We start from the raw sequence: 20,717 nt of genomic DNA, 5'->3' as shown, positions 1-20,717 counted from the left end.
CCTAGTAGTGCCCCACCACCTACCTCGTCCTCAGAGAAGAGCAAAGACAGATGCACACACAAGCATGGGAATTGCAATGGTTAAATATCCACATCCATGCAGCCTTGCCTTGGCCACTCTGGGCTCTGAGCCCAACCTGGGGACTGGGAAGGGACTCCAACACTTAGCAGGGTTTAGGCATAGAGCAGAGAGACTGATTTACACAGGTCTGTGTACAGTACAAAACAATTTTTCCTTATTTCAGTAGAAATACAGACCTTCCCAGGACGTCTTTGTTGTAGCAAAAGTGCACGAAGGAATTTAGATACCTGGAGCTGTTGCAGATAATTCCCATTTGTGTCACAAGCAGCAAGCTGTTTCCCCTTAAAAAGCAACCCCCAGAATACCTATTTCTTTTTCTTTTTCCTCACAGCTGGAAAAATAAAAGAAAGCCCCTCAAAGCCCATGACGGTGAGGGCAGCCACTCCCCAGCCAGAGGCAGGTGAGCAGGGTGCTGGCTGCGCTTCATCCAACATGCTGCCACTGTAAAGGTTTGCCCGTGGTTTATTTAATCCCTCACACGTATCAGACACATTCCTGAGCCATCAATCAGAGCTGAGTCAGCCAGCGTGACTGGTCTGGGTTTTTTTTTTTATTTTATTTATTTTTTTTTAGCAGTCACAAGTTCTCTAGCCTTGTTTGCCAGCAGTGTGCTAGGTTTGGGTTTAGTTTGTTCATCTGGGTTTTTTTTTAATGAAAATGGGACTTGACTGGGAGCAAGGAAATGTTCCTGCTGTCAAGTATAACCTTTAAAGCTGCCCTGCCTCCAGCAATGTCTCCTCTCCGCGATGCTACAAAATGCATTGCGTGGAAGAAAAATAAAAGATGCTGCCTGGGATGGCAGTGGCCCATGAATCCCCCCACCTTGCATGGCTTTTCTGCAACGGAGGGCACAACAAGCCCCATCGTGCCCCCCCGCACATAGAAAAGACTTTTCAGAGAGGGTGTTTTCTTGCGGAGCAGCCTTGAAAGCACTGCCTGCAGCCATGCTCTGGGAGGCAAAGCCTTCTCCCTGTGCTCCTCCCAGAAGGATGAGGTTATCCCAGCGTCAAAACAGCCTCTGCCCACCCTGGGAAGGCAGGAGGGGAGCAGCGCTGCTGTTGAGGCTACGCGTAATCTCAGCCCGCCGTGGCCGGCAGCTTTATCAAAGCCCCTGCATTCTTACGGGATGCTCTGCGAGGTGGGTACAAGGCTACACTCCTTGCCGTAAGATAAGGCAGGAGTGTTTCGTCTGTGCTTGGGTCAAGGAGATGGATGGCTTGCTATATTAAAATAATAATTAAAAAAAAAAATAAAATCTTGTGGTTTCTGGCTTACCTGGAAAGCACAAACTCTCCCTACCCCCAAAGATGCTTGCCTGGCTGAGCATTGCACTAAAGCCTCACACGGCTGCAGGCATGCCTAGAAAAAATTTATTGTAGATGCCTCACCTCAATCCAGTTTAAAATCCAAGACTGCCTCTGCCCAGAGCCCGAGCACAGAGCAATCAGGAGAAGGTCCCTACGCATCCCAGCAACAAGCTCCAACCCAAAGCAAGGCTCAACCTGCTCCAGGAGCCCAGGGAAGATCAGAAGAAGGGTTGCACATTGGTAGGCAGTTGTTAATCACAGAGGTCAGCCTGAATACATAGCGGTCCACACTTTATTTTTTCCACCTTTTTGCTCCTAACTAGCTTTCAGAGGAGCAATTGCTCAAGGCAGAGGACCCTCCAGCCACATGCGGAGCATCCACCCAAGGTGGGAGATGTGTTCTGGAGCAACACATGCAAATAACAGCTTTCCCTGCCTTGTCCCCCTTTTTCCCTCTGGAGCCAGAAAAAAAGAAAGAAAAAAAATCAACTTTGCAGAGAACGTTACAACTTTACTTGTAGGTGGCATCTGCTGTTTTCCTGCCTTCGGGGCAAAGACAGCCACGATCTCAAGAGAATCGCTTTTTGCTACAGCCCTTCGCCTTCAGTTAGCATCATCATAGCATACCAGTATTTGGTTTCAATTGTGCTAGGTTTGAATAAATGTCTCGTCCTGTCTAACTTGCAGCCTAGATGAAGATCTCCCACACGGTCCCCCACAACATCCTTCTCTCTAAGTTGGAAAGGTATGGATTTGATGGGTGGACTGTTCAGCGGATAAGGAACTGGCTGGATGGTTGCATCCAGAGAGTAGTGGTCAGTGGCTCAATGTCCAGATGGAAGATGGTGACAAGTGGTGTCACTCAAGGGTCTGTACTGGGACCAGTGCTGTTTAATACCTTCATTAATTATATTGACAGCGGGATTGAGTGCACCCTCAGCAAGCTCCCTGACAACACCAAGGTGTGTGGTGAGGTCAATGTGTCAGAGGGAAGGGATGCCATCCAGAGGGACCTGGACAAGCTGGAGAGGTGGGCCCAGGTGAACCTCATGAGGTTCAACAAGGCCAAGTGCAAGGTCCTGCACCTGGGTCAGAACAATTCTTGTCACCAATACAAGCTAGGAGATGCTGGGGGATACTAGTACATGAGAAGCTGAACGTGAACCACCAATGTGCATCTGCAGCCCAGAAGGCCAACCCCATCCTGGGCTGCATCACAAGTGTGGCCAGCAGGGCCAGGGAGGGGATTCTGCCCCTCTGCTCTGTTCTGGTGAGACCTCACCTGGAGTACTGCATCCAGCTTTGGAGTCCCCAACACATAAGGACATTGAAGTGCTGGAGCGTGTGCAGAAAAAGGACACAAAGATGATAAAAGGGTTGGAGCACCTTTGCTACAAAGACAGGCTGAAAGAGCTGGGGTTGTTCAGCCTGGAGAAGAGAAGGCTCCAGGGGGACCTTATAGCAACCTTCCAGGACCTGAAAGGTGCCTATGAGAAATCTGGGGAAGAGCTGCTCACTAGGGCATGGAGTGATAGGATGAAGGGGAATGGTTTTAAACTGGAAAAGGGCAGATTTAGGTTGGATATGAGGAAAAAGTTCTTCACCATGAGGGTGGTAAATCAGTGGCACAGGTTCCCCAGAGGTGGTGCAGGCCCCATCCCTGGAGATATTCAAGGTCAGGCTTGATGGGGCTCTGAGCAATCTGATGTGGTGCCAATGTCCCTGCTGACTGCAGGGGTTGGACTAGATGAGCTTTAGAATCTATGTACTGGGTTGGAAGGAATCTTTATGATCTAAGAAGGACATACTCCAGCACATCACCTTTGTACTCAGTGATGGAGTGAGTAGAGCTTGAAAGGTACACACTTGCCTTAAGTAGATGGCAACACATGGTTGGAATAATCACAGCCTCAGCTCGACCACTGAGTTCTTCTTACATTACTGTAACATGGTTGGGGGGGAAATTAAAAAAAACCATAACAAACAACAACCCAAACAAAAAAACCCACTCAAAAACCACAAAGATCAAGCCATGAGATCCAAATGGTTTCCCTTGGAGACGATCCTCAGAAAAACCCACTACGGGGCTGGGAGGGATTGATGATGCACAGGAACATATGTGTGAGGCAGGGCATGGCACAGGGTGTCCCTTGGGGCCACCAAGCCACATGTGAGACAGGACCGAGAGCATAATTCTTAATGCAAGGGAAAAACCAGGGCATGTCTGTATTTCAACAAGGTATTTTATTGGTCCAGCAACTGCAAAATATACAAATTTCTGAAAGGGATACCCTGTTTTTAAGCTGGCACAGCTTTATATCAGGCAATTATTCCAGACGTATATACAGAACAGTTAACATACCACAAATCCAAAATAAAAAAAAAAAATCCCAAGGAACTACCCTTCTCTCCAAGCTTTGCAGTGTACGTTAAATAAATAAAGAGCGCTTTGCTATCAAAAAAATAATAAAAAAATAAATTCAAGTATCACAACAGAACATAAAACCAGGAGGAAACAAAAAAAATAAAGTAGAGCTAAGAAGAAATCATTGGTGTGGTTCGACAAGTCCCTTCCTCCTCACCAGCTTCAGCTGCAAGATCACTGCCCAATCCTTGGCTCCATTAACCAAAAACGATGGGCAGCAAGTTTCTGGGGCAGCATGATGAGGAAAAAAAAAGTCAGGTTTTAATTTTTTAGACCTACTGAGACTTGTATTATTCCCAGAAGAAGAAAATCCAGGGTAAATAATTCTTTTGCTGTTTGATTATATATACGTATGTACACAAACACACAAATTCATGCCAAAACATCTGCAGAATTACATGTGTCCAGGATTGATCATGGGGCAGCCAGCCGTCATGTTTGCACTCGCTGGCTTATCTTTTCATAGCAGGACGAGAAAGATAAAGCTCCCCAGGAAGGAGGCTTTAAAGACAAGTGACTCGCCTTCCCAAAACATTTGTTTTTCTCCTAGTCAGAGAAACCGAAAGGGTGGATGTCAACCGCACGCACAGGGAAAAGTCTGCTTTTAATGCAGTTATTAAGAAAAAAAAATATAAGGGGGTGGGGAAAATGTATTCTTTGTTTCATCTGTACAGGAATATAATACACATATGCACAAGCTCACACAGGCAGGGCACCACTGAGACCATTCTTCCCCGTCGGATATGGACTGAGCTTGGTCCTGGCCCCCTCCTGCCTTCGGTGCTGCTCCCAGCACACGCTTTGGCTGCACGAGGCTGAAGCACTAGGCACTGTGGTTCACCTTTTCCTAAAAGGAAAAACCAGACCAACCCCCCAGAAAAAACACACACAGAAAAAAAGAAAAACTTTAAAAAAATTCATAATTTCCCCCCCCCCTCAAACCTCTCTGCTACTAACTTTAGGGGTGGTGTTTCCTACCCAGGTCATTGGGGAAAAGCCATGGGAAGGATGAAACCAAGGGGTCGCCCATCTATAAACTGCAGGAAGGCTCTGTGCAGCCAAAAAGCATGACATGAGGATGGAGAAATACCGCAAGAAAAACAAACAGCCAAACCAAAAACTGTAAAAACAAAAGAAATTCAAAATCCACAGACTTTTGCACAAAGCAATAGTGGTTCATTGCTATTTTTAACAGCCCAGGACAGGCTGCCAAGAAGAGACCTTGCATATCAAACCACTGGGAGTTGGCTGATGGACTTTAAGTCAGGACTTCGCCCCGGTTTCTCTACACATACGCACCTCAAATGCTCTAACTACTGGGGTTTTTTTCTTGTAGTTCCAGCTTTCCAGCATGCAAAAATTAAATTAAGAAAAAAAATAAAATGAAATAAAAAAAATGTATGCCTGGTTGCCTGTATTCAGGCTTCCCCTGTTAAGGGGCACAACTTGAAAAAAAATCAAATAGTTATGCAAATAGTTATGCTCCTGCCACAAATAAAGTGCAAAAACCAAGCAGTTTCTAAGTATACACACGCACACGTGTGTGTGCATATATAGATATTAAATAAAAATAAAATAACACAGACAAAACTGTCCCTTCTTGTGGCTTTTTGCAGCCACACAGGGTGCACCCCAGCCAGACCTCTGGCCACCCCAAGACCCATGTGGCTGCAAAATGCATCTAGCTCAGCCTGTCCATCTAAAGTCCTGCCATGATGCAGGGTTCAACCCCTCCTAAAATCTTTGCTTTCCTCCAAGGAAGAGGAAAGGGGAGCTGAAGTACCAGCACAGCACCTCAACCGATGCACAGTTCTCCCCAAAAATCAACACACGCCTGAACTCAGAGCATCCCTGGGCACTCTGCGAGATGAAAGCATCACCCGAGCATGGCTCTTCCTACACCACAGGCAGCTCACAATCAGTTTTAGAAGCGGATCTAGATTCTCTGCAAACCCCTATAAGGTGGATTGATAAGAGGAAAAAAATGATGTATGTTTGGGGTTTTGGGGTTTTTTTTTTTTTGTTAAACACTGGATTTCACACAGCTGCTTTTTACCGGTGCTGGTGGGCCCGGGTAAGCCAGGTTGTGTGGACAGGCTGGAGCATGGGTAAAGGACTGCAGCAGCACAGCACATTAGGGCCTTTCTTGAAAATCAATTGCTACTACTACTAATAATAATAATAAAAAAAAAAATGCAAAACTCTTCGCTTCCCCCCACTTCCCCCTATTTCTCTGCTAACCCCGCACCATCCACATATATACACCCCACCCAGAGGCGGATGGGTCCCAATCGTCTATACAAAAAGAGATCAAAACCGCTTGCAGAGGAAAATTAAACTCCTGTGCGCTAAAAGCACTTTACAGCTTGCTACGATCTAACAGGACGCCAGAGAGGGGAGCAAATGCTGCAGCCTAAAGATCCGGTGGTGGCCATGGGGACCTTGGCTCCTCTCCTGTGCTCTCCTGCATCTCTCCCCCCTTCAGCAGAGTGGTTTGCAGATGAACGGACGCGGATAGAAACAGCCGAAGGTCCACCTCGCGACAGAAGGAGGAGACCGGTTTATAAGCAAGCTTCGGAAATGGTGATGGGATGGGAAGCTGGCGTCGCTGGTGGCCTCGCGACAGCGCCAAAAGAGTCACGACTGCTTCTGTGAGTTGTTCATGTTCTGCAACGAGAGAGGAAAGAGCGGGATTAGAGATTACGCTCAGATAGGACACCATCCCAGCAGCATCTTCTACGTGCACATCAAGAAGGGGACAGGAGGAGTAACAGAAAGCCACGGCACGGGGCACTACAAAAGCATCCACCGCAGAGGAGAGGACACTGTCCACCCAAGGAGAGAGATGTAAGGAGATGCACTGACTTGCTATCCACACCCTCCCCTCAAGCATTGCCTGGCTTTAATTACAACATGGGAATTTGGCAGAGATATCCCTAAAAACTGAGCTAAAGCCCTCCCACCCCACCCAGTCTGCACTTCTGAAGATGCTCTTCGGTCCATGCAAGGTGACAGAGGACCACAATGTTTGTTCAAGGAGCCAAATTAGACATCTCTCCCTTGCTTCCTTTGAGGGTGGGCAGTGTCCCCCCTGCCTGTCAAGATCACAGCTTTTCACTGCCAAGAAAAGACTGCTCCCACCAGCTGTGCCAAGGAGCCAGCATGGGGACCAGCCATCACTAGTTGTACAGCAGGAGCACCCGCTCCCCCGATGACACCTCATGAGGTCTCATGGGCCCTAGAGCTGCTTCAGACACAGCTCTGGCACAGGGTAGCAACAACAGGCATCAACCAGCACGCAGAGAAGACCACAAAACCATAGACAACCAGCTAAACACAAGCAGGACCAGCCCCAAGGGTGGTGGCTGGAGGAGAGCATCTGCTAGAGGAGAAACCCAAGGGGAGATAACAAGGAGGGCATTTCCCAGTTCACAAAACTATACAAAATGGGGTGGGGAAAAAAGGACTAGGAAACAGCTAGGAAGGTTTCTTAATCATTTTTTGTTTTTCTTTTTTTGCTTTTACTACCTAAACTGCCTCTTACAAGCACCAGGAGTCTTGACCAGGCTACAAGGCAGAGCGGGCTGAGCTGTTCTCTCTGTTATCTAAGGAGACAGGAGGAGGGTTAGGACAAGGCACATGCACCACCAAGCCATTTACCTTGGAAATATTAGTAAAGAGAAAACTTTGAGAAAGTGACAGACAGGTCGTCTTTAAGCATGAAAAGTGAAGGGGAGAAGAAGGGAGGGTGTCAGGTCATTCAAAAGTGCACTTTGGATCACAAACCAAGCAAAACGAAAAGAAATCATCACGTCAGATAGTCCTGCAACCCCAAATTAGCTCCATTCCACAGCCAGGAGGACTCTGAGGTACACAGCCATGTCCCAAACCTCTCCAGGTGTCCTCTGGTCCTCCTGGATGGGGGTCAAAACCCCAACAGTGAGGGCTGATACCACAAAGCACCCACTGTCAACAAAGTCTCACAGTGCAAACAGAGAAGGAGGTGTCTTCCACCTCCCCTGACCCCATATGGGTTGTGGTGGGACACAGTGAGGACGAGACACATGCACGTGTGAGGTAACAGCCTCAAAGAGTGATACTGACACCACCTCTTTGGTTTGGGGCATCTTCTTTGCTCCCTCGAAAGCAGTCTTGAAGCCCCACACTAGTGGGTAGAGGCAGGCTCCCAGCAACTGGAGATTTTAAACTTGCTGCTGCCAACCTACAGCTGGGATTGACGCTATCGCTGCCTGCTCCAGCAGAGCCCCAGTCTAGCAAAACCTGATGCAGCCGTCTCCCAAACTCAACATCCAAGCGTGTTTTCAGTGTCCCAGCCAGCACTGGGGCATGCAGTGCTTTTAATTACAGCATGGATGGGAAAAGGTGGATGGACAAAAACGCTTTTAAAGCAACCCAAGATGACCAGGCACTTCATCAGTGGCTTTTGTGGCCCTGAGCAGTTTTTTGAAAGAGCACAAACATGCAGGCCATGCTGAGCAACTCAGCCTCTACATTCGCCCAGGAGCACGAGCACGATAATTTTCCCAGCCCATCCACTAGCAAAGCCAAGCCTGATCTTTCTAACTTCCCTTTTCTCAAGAACATTTACTCTAAAAAAAAAAGTCTTCCTAGTCTTTGAGAAAGCATTTGAGTACAGCTCCCTACTACTGCTGCTCTCTTAACTCAATGGATGTAGCTTGAATTAAAGTTTGAAGGCTTCAAATTTCCCCAGAAGCTGTCCTCCCTATTACACAAGGACTGGGCTAAACTGTCAAGCCTTGATTATTCATAATTAGTGCATTAAATACTCAAGGCACCTTGCTTTCTTAATAGAGGTAGAATAGGACAATATCCTTGCATTTACTCTGCTCAACACATCTAGGCAGATTGTTCCCAAAATCCAGGTTTGCAGAACTGCAGATGCCAGGACCCAGGATTAGTCCAGCTCCAGAAAACACACTCCTGTTCCCAAGCAGGCGATAAAACCCTGCTGTGGGTTGAGGTCAGAACCTTCTCAAATATTTCACTGGTGCTATCACTCATAGACATAACTTGGGTTCTTCCATGAAGGACAGACCACCAGGGTTTATCACTTACAGTACAACATGCTATCACAGAGAAGATAATTCCAAGAAAACCCAACATCACCTCCCATTCTGTGACTGTCCAAGGAGGAACCAGGGAATTTAAACATCATCGATAAAAGGTAAGTGATAATGCACTTCATTTCTTAACTAAATTGGCATATTTAAACAAGCTACAATACTTAAGAGTTGGACAAAGCAGCATCCATAGCTGCCTCTTTACTTTTCCTAAGACACATCCAAATCCCACACACACACACACACACACACAGAGGAATATTAACTCCAAAAAGTCCATGCCTCAGCCAGCTTTCCCAGCAACAACCAACTGGTGGGATGGCAAAAGACACAGAAAGGGGGAATAAGACGCAAGAAGGTACTTACAGGCATGCCTTCCCTAGTAAAGGCTGCAGAGAGACAGAGAGAGAATGGAAAGAGGTGTCAGTAACGCCGCAGGAGACCGGGCAGCAGACGCCAGACAGCAGCGAGAGGCACTCAAACAGCGAGAGCTTCCAGACTCAAAGCTATCAAAGAGTTTGTTGCAAGACTCAACCAGCCCAAGCAGCACCCCAAAAGCCAAGACACAGGCTGAGTTGACCTGCTGAGTACTTGCTGGAGTGAAAAGGTTCATGCAAAGCGGCCACCAAGCAGAGCGGTTGGAGGAGCATGGCACCCTTCCTAACCTGCCCGGGACCTGGCCGAGGAGGGGCAAGAGGACACCAGACAACACAGACAATGCCAAGAGGGACTGGCAAGGCAGTGAGATCCAACAGACAGCTGGTGGGAAGGGCAGCATGGCGAAGGGGCTCCTATACTTGAACTGAGGGGCTCTGGGCCCCTTAGTTCAAGAAGGACAGGGAATTGCTTGAGAGTCCAGTGCAGAGCCACAGAGATGACTGAGGGAGTGGGGCATCTCCTTTATAAGGCACAGCTGAGGGAGCTGGGGCTCTTTAGCTTGGAGAAGAGGAGACTGAGGGGTGATCGTATTCGTGCTTATAAATTTGTAAAGGGCGAGTGTTAGGAGGAAGGAGCCAGGCTTTTCTCTCTGATGTCCAATGACAGGACAAGGGGCAATGGGAGCAAGCTGGAGCATAGGAGGTTCAACCTGAACATGAGGAAAAACTTCTTTACTGTGAGGGTGCCAGAGCATGGCCCAGGCTGCCCAGAGAGGTTGTGGAGTCTCCTTCTCTGGAGACATTCAAAACCCGCCTGGACATGTTCCTGTGTGACCTGGTCTGGTGATCCTGCTCTGGCAAGGGTTGGAGTGGATGATCTTTCAAGGTCCCTTCCAACTCCTAATATTCTGTGATATATCTATACTACTCCTCCAGTACCACCCCAGCTTCTTAATGGAAGGAGGGTTTTATTCCTGGAGAAGTGTCCAGCAAGGTCTCTTGCTCTCCATCCCTTCGTGGTTGGTTGAAAGAGTAGTGGGCACATGAGCCATGTGGGTTTTCCCATGGGCTTTCTCCCAGGGCTGCAGAAGGCAACCAGGTTCACCATGCCAGTAAGCTTCTACTCATTTTTGGTTCATTTTGCCTATTGTCCCAGAAAGGAGGGGATCCTTTCAGGCAAAGATGAGTCCTGGCAGCTCCTTCGTGAAGGAAAGCACAAGAACATTTGTTTTATTGCAATGCCCAGGTCTACACCAGAGCTGAGTGCATCCAGGGAGAAGGCACGAGCCCTTTGGTCCTGCCTGCTCTAGAGATGTGGGTCCTCAGGTTGAGACCACTATGATGCCAGACGGTGAAAGCACTAAATCAACGCAGCCTAGAGCTTTCAGTGGAGTTTACGACGTTCGCTCTCAAAACCCAAGAGAGGGCCAACAGCGACCCTTCGCCAGGTGCTCCCGAAACCAAACCAAGGCAGGGAGGGACAACAGCCGTGGGAGAAAGGTGCATCTCAGAGACAGCAGCACAGAGGTTGCGACAAGTGCAAGCCGTTCCCCAGCTTCAGGAGCGACAGGAGGACAACAAACAAAACAACAAGAAAAACAACAACAACAAAAAAACAGAGTTCAACTAACTTGTCCCGGCAGCTGCGTGGGCACTTCCTGAGGAACACAGCCTGGCAGGGCGGAAGAAACAGCCACATGTTCCTCAAAGCTGTTGATGCGAGGTTTTTTGGTGGGCTCTGGGCTTGCTAGAGGGGTAACGCTATTACGTCTCATGAGCGGGTTAGGTCCCTTCTTTGCTTCCTAAATCAGAGTGAGACAAAGAAAAAAAAAGTGTAAATAAAAAAAAATGAAATAAAAAGGGAGGAAGGCGACAGTTATAAAGTAAAGAAAAAAAAAAAAGAAGCAGATTGTTTTGGTTTCCTTAAAGCAGCCTCCACTTTTCCCCATAATCGCTGTTGACGTGCAAAGGATAAATTGAAAGGCTCTGGACACCAAAAAAATACCCTCATGCAAAATGTTCAAGAACACAGCGTGATTTCTCAAAGAAAGGGAGGAAAAAAAAACACCAAACCAAAAAGGTCCTGCACTCAGAACAGAGACAGACTTTCTCCTCACCTAAGCCTCTGCTCACAAAAAAAGTAAATACTGACTGCTAAAAAAATACAGCAGTAATCAAAAGCCATGACTTTGCATGACAGAAAGAGGCGCCCACCAGTCTCCTCCTTGAAGCTTGTCCCTCTGACCCAGGGAGGGGTGTGAAAGCAAGAAGAGGGAAGATGAGCCAGCCGAGGGCTGATAAGGAAGATTTGGGAAGTGGGGACAGAGCAGCCAGCGAGGGTCAGTGCCGCGCCAAGCTCCAGGCTCAAGCAAGGTAGGGATGGAGGGGCAGCATCCACGCAGCCGAGCAGAGGGACCCAAGCACTTTGCACGCATCTCGCTCCATTGACCCACAACTCTCCTGCCATCCCCAGCGAGAGTGGTGGAGAAGGGCATCGATGGTCCCCATGGCAGGGGGAAGGGCTGGCTTCCCCCACTACAGCCGCAGGGACAGAGAGGCAGCTTAGATGCTGCCACCTCCTGAGGTCAGGAAGCAAAGGAATGAAGATGTGGGCCAAAAGGGGACAGCTCCAACCATCCAACACCCAGACAGGCTCCATCACTGCTACACACAACTTGGAAAGGTCCCAGCAGCTGGAGCATGGGCACTGCCAGGGTCACTGGGGACTCCCTTGAGTGTCCGCCCAGTACCAACACCAAGCTGGCATCCCCTGCTCTGGCCTCCAAGCTCCCAGTGGAGCATGGGGTAGGTATGGGGTTTATCCTCCATATGAGGGGTCTCCTCCCTGCAGCATCCCCAGCCTAGTATTGCCACCTCCCATCCTAGAGGATGGCACTCTGCTAGCCCCACAGAGCCATGGGCATGCCAGGAAAAAAAAACACAAAGGCAAGAGAAATTAGGCAAGGCACTGAGCCCAGGCTCTGCCAGTTATTTGGGAGACCTGGAAGAAGCCACCTTCTCTATCCATGGCTCTGTTCCATGCTCAGGTGCACAAATAACTGCACAGGTGAAAGCCAAAGACCAGGGAGCTTTCCCTGGGTCAAATGTAGTCTGGGAAGTAGGCACATGCAACAGTCCTTTTCTCTTGGAAAACTCAACCGGCCACATCTTTGCAGAGTAAGAACCCATCTGATGCTCTAGTCCTCCAGTAGCACTTAGAGCACTCAAGAGAGCAACTTCCCCATGTCCACCCCAGGCATCCTTCCTGCTAGCTGACCAAAGGGGAAAGGAAGGGGACACCAACGGGTGGCTCTGAGGAAAAGCAACACTCACCTCTGGCCGTTCCCTGTGAGTGTTGACAGCTTCAATGTTCAGCGAGATGGACTCTACCCGGCAGCCTGCAGAAGGGAGCACAAGGAGACAGAGAGGCCATCAGCAAACCCAACAGGCACAAGAGGCTACGAACTGCTCCACCCCTGACCCCTGCTCTTCTCCCAGAGGCAGTTTTGGATTCAGGAGGAGGTACAAATTGAGCTTCTTGGACCGTACAGTAGATAGGCCTCACTTACCGTAGGCCACTGGGGTCAGCTTCAACACTGTGTGAAGGGGACATTTCAGGTAGGGCATTTCATCTGCAGAGAAAACAAAGCAGGAGGGTTACCCCATCCCTTCTCCAAAAGCAGACTTACACATCCTTATCAACAGCTAAGACCATCACACACCAGAGATGCATGCTCCAGGTCCTGCATGGACCTGAATACACCTCATCTCCTCAGAGCTCTGTCTATCCTCCCTCCTCCAGTAGGATCAATTCCCTTCCCAGGAACAGTGAACTCACCTGCACTCTTGTCCAGAAAGTATGCCAGGAGACAGCGCATGACAGCTTGGTGACAGATGACAAGGACGTTCTCTTGTCTCTCCAGCTCCATGATGACCGGTTCTAGGCGCTGCACCAGATCTTGGTAGGACTGAGATAGAAGAAGTGAAAGGAGATTGGCATAGAATCAAGAAAATAAACACCCCACGAGAAACAACAGTCCTCCTCGTGGCACATCTATTGATTTCATTCATGCCTCTGACTAAACCAACACAATTACTGCTAAAAACAAGCTAAGTTCAACAAATCCTCATCTTCAGGCTACTCTAGTACATAGCTACTTCTGGTTGGAGGAGAAAGAAGTCATTCACATCTCAATTACAGTCCTGGAGAGCTTATTAAGGGTCTCCATCTCTAGAGGAGCTTTGAGCATAGCGCCTCTCTATCATCTTCAAATTTGATTTTCAACAGGATTTCTGAATTCTGAAAAGTCTGGAGCAGCCTGAAAATCTCCAAGGTTTTAAAAGACTTCATAAAGATCCATGACAGGCAGCCAGAAGGAACCCAAAACACCCAGAGTCAGCATCAGACATCCCCAAACAGTCTTCTATTAAACACACTGTCATGGGGATGTCTCCAAAGATTTTTTTCCCAAATGCTTATGGACATGACATTTAATTTGGGGATAAGAAGCCCAATTCACAACCTAAAGTATCATCCAGAACCGATGTTAAGTTCTACCTCGTTGTGTCACATCCTGAAAGGAGCCTGCCAGAAACAGAGATATATCAACATCAACCCGAGAAGTAGAAATTACTTCTTTGGAAGTGAAAGAAAAAGGAAGTTAAGGCAGCACAACACCGAGTGGATGTTGGAGGTTGGACTAGAAACCTTCAGAGCCCCCTTCCTACTAATTTGCTATGAAGTCAGTGAGACCATTTGTTAAGTGATTTCTTAATGAGATGCTTGCACACCACAATTTCACAGGAGCTCAATGCAAAAGGTAAGTGTGAGCCCTGACCTTTCTTAATTCTAGTTTCTTGGAGCACTTGCTGCTCCCCTGCTTTGAGCGTAGAAGACACCATGAAGACAAGAGGGCCACGTATAAAGCAACAATCACATCTCTGAGGCTCTCATTGCAGACCTACCTCCCCAGAAGGATAGCGGTAGTAATATTTATCCTGATCACGTAAAGCAAATTCCTCTGGATGCTGCTCCCTGATTTCTTCATACGTCATTTCTTCACACACACCCTGCCAACAACAGGACATTCAAGAGGTTATTGGACGTGCTCAAGTCAAAAAACATCAGCACACCCAGCAAGCAAAACCTCCTCCAAAGCAGTTGTGTACAACCCGCTGAGTCTCCAGCTACAGAGCAGTTTCAAGCAAAAAAATCATTTTGATCTGCTCATTCAAGCCAACATCTTGAAGAATCTGTACAAGGTAGAACCAAGATCAGAAGCCAAGATGCGAGTCCTGCAGCAGAAGTAGCATCCTTTCCCACAGAAGGAAAATCTTTCCATAAAAGGTGATATTTAGGCAAAAGTTGAAGACACCGATGCTATCACCCTCTGTGCCAAGCAGCAGCCGGCATGATCCAGCCGTCCCTGTTGCAATCAAAAGGCACTTACAGCATCGATTTCATTGAGTGCCTTCCACTGCTCATAGGGCAGCTGAAGAGCTTCTGCTGTTTGGATTGTCCTCTTTAGTTGGCTGGTCCAGACTTTGAGGTCCTTCAGGTTCTGCTCCTCAACAAACTTGTTCAGTGCGACTGCGAACTGTGGGACATAAAAAGAGATTGATTCCTGATCCATAGTTTCCCAATAGGCCTGCTTCTCTGCTTCCCAGTAAATGTTGCCTTCTCCAGGACCTCTTTTGCCTCCCGTAAGCAGGCATATTAGCCTTCTGCTCTGAGGTGAGGAACAACCACACATGCATTGATCCCCAAAAGCTAAGAGGGGAACGAGAACGGAGAGAAAGCAGAGGAGAACGTGGCAACCCAATATCATCAAGGAACAACATCAGCGTCCAAGAAACAGTACCACAACCTGGGCTCTTTTACAACGCTATGGAATCCTGCTATGAAATCCCTGGTCACATTTAACCACAGCTCTGCTTATTTGTCACAGAAGTAAATAAATGTATCCTGTAGTCCTCGATAACAGTCGCACCTCAAATGACTCCATTTGAACTTCAAAATGGTCTGGCAAGCCAAAATAGCCATTAACCCTTCCTGAAGCAGTGTGCTTGACCATGTCTTTGAAGAATCAGGGAGTGAGCAATCTGAAAGCACCCTTGGAGTTGGTTGTCCCTACCAAAGGGTGGCAGCAGCCTTTCTATGTGGCCTGTGCAAGGTCTGAACCAACTGGATGAAGATGCCCATACCCTTCTCTCTGAGAGAGATCTCTGCAGCCCAACCTCTGTTAATCCCTAACTACATGCAAGCCTTCATGCAATGTTGGTGGCTAGAAAGTCTTGATTTGAGGCTACGCCCAAGCCCAAACGCAACCAGCCCTATAGATAGGTCCTCTGAGCACCCCAGCTGTCATTAAATATATACTTAACCCAATGCATGGCATCTACTACAGTCAAATCACTCCTGGAAGCCATAGGGGAATATTTCCTTCTTCCTCACCTTCTTGCCCCTGTTGGAGAGGCCCGAGTCACCTCCAATCTTTCCCTTAAGATTGAAGTCGCTTTCGCCATGCCGACAGAGGTAAATAGTGCGAGGCTGCACATGGATGTTCATCAGGTAGTAAACGATCCTGCTCTGAATGTGATCCTGAACCCTGTTGACCAGGAACCGCCGGCCAACGTCAATGACTTTGATGAGAGAAAGCTCCCTAGGGGAAAGCACAGCAAGGATGAGGAGGGTGACAGTGGGGAAATTACAGAGAAAGAAACATAATCCTGAAAAAACAGCCTTGTGAGGTATCTCAGTCAACATAATCATCCAGCTAATAGGATTTCCTGCAGGCTATTTCCAACAGGAAGCTAACAGGTAACAGCGATTCACGGAGAGCTAAGTAACACCAGTGTAAGCACCATTCCTCCTTGCAGCAGTAAAGAGGATTAAACTGGACTAGCAAGGAGCGTGTTCCTCCTCAGAACAGAGCTCAGCAGGAGCAGGATAATCCGCACAGGGCACACGGATGCATTCGTGAGCAGTGGAAAGGCTGAGAGGTGCCTATATGGTCATGCAGCACAGCAAAGGTCTTCCCAGGGCACACAACTAGGCGGAAACCACAGGGCTTGCTCAACCTTGTGGTTTGAGCCTGTCCCAGCACTCTCTTCCTTTAACTGAGACAATGACAAAAGCACCTCAGAAACACTCAAACCCAAGGCTTCCAAACCCTTTGTATTTAGACCTGCAGAACAAGGTTGAAACCAGTGTATCTGAGCCCAGAAGAGCCTGGGAACACATTTCGGTGCCCAAACTCCTGGCACAGGGCTTGGGAAAAACAGCATTTTCAAGGAAGAAGCCTAAATTCACAGTGAGGCTTGGCCATGCATTATTCTAGAGCAGTCACGTATTTGAAGACAAAGTGAAACACATCTCCATATTTCACTACTCCTCTCCAGGGAGGATGAAGGAATTCAAGCCAGTTCATAAGTCAGCAAAGTCTCTTACCGGTCATAGTCATCAGGGTCAAGTGGCTGGTAGCTGGCCTGGTAACAATTGATCCTTTTCATGAAGTCTTCCATGGCATCAGTTGAGTTACAGTCCCGGTAGTCAGGGCTGGACAATTTTACTTCCTGAGGAAGGAGAGAAAACACCACAGGGTGAGGTTAGGAAGCTTTCCAAGCTAGACCATATGAGTCTCAAATTTCCAAGTCCTGCCAAGATACAGCTACGAGCTGAGCTCCTTTATAGTCATCACTTATCATAGGACAGAACAGAAGAAAATGAGACCCAAAGCTAAGAACAAGGTGAGAAAATTTGGTATAAACCATTGCGTGACAGGTAGAGATGCCTACCAATCTGCTCCTGTTCTCCCAGTGGTTGGGGTAGCACCTCACCACCCAACACAATAGGAAAACTGAGCTTTTTTATGGCTAAAGAAAAGCTTTAAGCAGTTCAAGCTGAGGATTGAAAGGGCATAAGCTTAGGCAAGACGCTTGTCCAGGCCTTTTGAATGAGTAAAGCTCCCAGGAGGTAGAGACTAACCTGACTGTTCACCATCTGAGGCAGCAGGAAAACAACATTCAGCCCCCTTTCTGTGTATTATTTGCTACAAGCTACTGGGCTGAAAGATGCTAGAAATGGGCAATGTGCATATCCAGAACTCTCATGGACAAAGTCCTGCCTGAACTACTCTAACAGGCTATTTATCCCGAAGATTGGGGCTTCAGCAGCAGCAGCATTACACATTAGTAACTTCACAAACAACCCTGAAACCAACAGGATAACAAAATCAAAGCCCGCAGCATATTTTCCACATGGATCCTAGCACTAAGAGCACCATTCATCTGCAGAGCCCTGTGGAGCCAAAACCTACACTCAGCTAGTAGTTCATTTTCTCTCCCTTCAAGTACTATTTTCCAAAGAAAGGGATTAAATCCTCTAAAAAAAAAAAATAATCATCAAGCTGCAGGGTGTAGCAAAGGAAAAAAAAAAAGACAGCAAACTGAGCATTTTATTAGCATCATGGAAACGGCTGCGTGCAACCTAAAAAGCTGACTACTGGCCATGGGACACCAGCTCTCAGCAGGAGCAAAAGCCATGCCCTAGGCTCCCAAGCACCCTTTGTGGAGTCCATGCCAGGGGCACAAATCAAAGTAGACCCCAATAGATTTCGGGAAGCAGCAAGTCTGACTACTCTCAGAGGGGATTTAAACTACTAACCACATCCATCACTACCAAGAATTTGGACTGTGGGAGGGGATCACCAAAGCATCCTGAATACATTTCTCTCCTTGATAGCAAGTTAGACACCAAAAGAAATGCAGATAGCATGGCAGGAACCTGGCGAAAGGCTATAACAGCGCTTATTTTCATTACTTCCAGGTAGCCCTGGGTCATAAAAGCTCCTTTCTCATCCCAGGACAAATAGACCATGAAAAGATAAAATCCTCTTAATCCTTAGCCAACTCTGGCAAGACGTTCAGATAAGAAACCAGGCAGGCACAGGTAGAAAATCCTACACAAGGGAAAACAAAACAAGATGCTTCTACTCTTACCATTACATTGGTGGCAACTACGGTGGGATCATTGCAGACAGATTCAATGAAGAACACCTGTGAAGCAAAAACAAAGCTCACCTGAAGGACAGCAATAAGGTTTGTGATATTCAACTAGCTCCTTGCTCAACCCAACCTCCTCCCTCCTTGACCAAAGAGCTGTCCCTCTGCCCCACTCCCATCCATTCCATCTCCAGGGCTTGGGACTGGGGGGAAGGGTTTAATATTTTTAATCAAATCCAACAGCGAAATCCCCCTTACGCAAGAGCATCATGAGGACAACATGTTAGTAGAAAAAAGACAATACATTAATGCGGATTATGCAATACAGGCAGCAGCCTGATGGTACCAACCTTGAACCCATTTTCTTTGGCAAAGTTTAGGATCAGCCCTCTCCTCTCCCGTGTGGTATTGGTGGCATCAAAAACCTTTTAAAGCAAAAGATTTTGATTAGCACCAAGAGTACCTGGTATCCCACTGAGCCCTTCCTCAGAGGGGGAACTGCAGAGTGAACTGCACAGGGCACAGCACCTTCAGGACCAGGACTGCTGCCAAACCCCAAGGAGCACATCTCTGAGCTTACCGCAATCTGGCCAGCCTCCTCCGTCAGGTACAGCTTGACATCTCTCAAGGCAGCCAGGGCACACTGCCTGCAAAAAAAGGCAACAGACATATGGTTCTGATGTCCCCGAGATGCTCACAGCAGGCAGCACACAAAATCCCACAAAGGAGGGCAGGCTTTGCACCTCATCCTTGCCATCTTCCCTCTTCTCCCCAGGACATTTAGTTAAGACACCATCATCCTGCCACAAATACAAGAGCCATGCATGCAGCACGTTGGATTTCACAGCATAAGGGATGGTAGATGAAGCAGCAAAGGCCAAACTTCATGGCAGACCTCACACCCTACATTGCTGAGCCTGGAGGTGAATTCAAGATACCAGTGATGGAGGATGCATTGGTGACCCTGAAGCTACCAAGCCCTGACAACTTCAGCTTTCAGCTCTTGGTGGCTAAGTCAGGTTTTCCTTAGGCAGGCAAGGAAACCTCAAGCTAGAGCCCAGCTTTTCTGTCCACCACCCCAAAAACAAGCTGGGCAACTCCATTGCTGGCCATAGGCTTCACCACCTGTTTGGGACCTGGGTATAAACACAGACACTGTGCCCACACTTACCTCCTGACTTTCATGGCCTCCTCATTGTCAGGGCGGAAGAAGTCATAGGAGCTGTAATGCTTCACTGCCTCACGGCGGTACTCTCCCACGTTGAAAACTGCAGGGGAAAGGCAGAGACTATCAAAATGAGGTGTGAGCAACAGCACAGCTCCACTCAGCTGTGCAACTCCTGCAGAAAACACTTTCTAGCGATGGCCAAGAAGTGACATCCTTAAGTGTAAAAGGCTCAGGGATACCCCTTGGTGATGCAGGAAAACCTGGGCTGCAGCAGAAGTGATGGAAGGACACGGCTATTTGGCTCATAGCATCTTAGAAAGATTCCTCACCACCTTCTGCTCTCCAAGGGACTAAGCTCCTTGAGCATCTCTCCCAAGGACCCAGACCCCATGCTTTCCCCAGGTAGCCAGTGAAAACCTCACCTTTTGTTGGGACACCAATCCAGTTGAGGTAGCGAGTCAGCTTCTTGGAGATATAAGTTTTCCCACGGGCTGGGAGGCCAACCATCACTATCACAGTGGGGGAATTGGCAAGCTGTGGCCCACAGGCTATGAGGAGGAGGAGGAGAAAGCACAACATAAGCAGCTGTTAATCCTCCAGGTAATCTTGAATCAACCCTATGAGGCACTTGCTGTTGACCCAAACTTCCCCCAAGTTCTTCAGCAGCTAGAAGAAACCCAAAGCCTGTGCTCCCCATGCACGCCATCACCTCTGCAGTATCTCCTATGCATCTCTCTCACAAGCCTGGACAACCAAAACTCAAGCAGGCAAATCCACCAACTCACTTTTTGCAATAGAATCTGCTGAATGAGCACGTGTCAGAGTAGGGGGCATGGTAGACAACTCTACAGCTGCCCACCGGTGAGACACAACTGCCTCAGCCAAGCCATGCTGGCCCAAATTCACCGTGGTGCCACCCAAACTGGCAAACAAGAGTCACAACCTGCAAGAGAACATCCTGAAGGCTTGCAAAGTGGGCAAGGAATTAGCAGCTGCCCTAGGCTCCCCACAGGGCTTCCGTGCCTCAGTTTCCCTATTTGCAAAATAAATAAATAAATTTAAAACATAAAATAAATCAATCCAGAGGCATCACTTCACAATGACTTGGCAAGTAAGGAGAAACTCCTCTCCACTCAAATGGCATGGCCAAAATGCAGACAAATCAGCTGCCAGGCTGCCCAGCTGAATCGCTTCTTTCCCCCACAGATCCTTTAAAAAGTAAATTCCTGGTTCAGTTTGGGGGAAATTGCTGAG

The 20,717-nt window shown here is 48.0% G+C and overlaps 1 protein-coding gene across 3 annotated transcripts; it reads right to left on the bottom strand.

Annotated features, from left to right (window-relative positions):
* Positions 1 to 9,277: 9,277 nt before the first annotated feature.
* On the bottom strand, positions 9,278 to 20,005 carry PFKFB3 (6-phosphofructo-2-kinase/fructose-2,6-biphosphatase 3). Of its 3 annotated transcripts, none has more exons than XM_010181144.1 (14): positions 19,886 to 20,005; positions 19,467 to 19,563; positions 18,876 to 18,942; positions 18,646 to 18,720; positions 18,293 to 18,349; positions 16,743 to 16,867; positions 15,747 to 15,954; positions 14,743 to 14,889; positions 14,258 to 14,362; positions 13,131 to 13,260; positions 12,862 to 12,924; positions 12,544 to 12,690; positions 10,924 to 11,090; positions 9,278 to 9,304 (listed from the first exon to the last, which is right to left on the bottom strand). In XM_010181144.1, exons 1-14 carry the CDS (start codon positions 19,968 to 19,970, stop codon positions 9,278 to 9,280), a joined length of 1,500 nt encoding a protein of 499 aa, XP_010179446.1. In that variant the 5' UTR covers positions 19,971 to 20,005. The 3 variants fall into 3 exon arrangements, with proteins under 3 accessions (XP_010179446.1, XP_010179453.1, XP_010179441.1); XM_010181151.1 differs by having other exon boundaries at positions 10,924 to 11,094; positions 12,551 to 12,690; XM_010181139.1 differs by having other exon boundaries at positions 10,924 to 11,094; positions 12,626 to 12,690.
* Positions 20,006 to 20,717: the final 712 nt, after the last annotated feature.

The sequence above is a fragment of the Mesitornis unicolor genome, unplaced genomic scaffold (genome assembly GCF_000695765.1).
Source record: "Mesitornis unicolor isolate BGI_N332 unplaced genomic scaffold, ASM69576v1 scaffold13120, whole genome shotgun sequence".
Taxonomy (NCBI): Eukaryota; Metazoa; Chordata; class Aves; order Mesitornithiformes; family Mesitornithidae; genus Mesitornis; species Mesitornis unicolor.
This window is presented reverse-complemented; position numbering and strand designations above follow the sequence as displayed.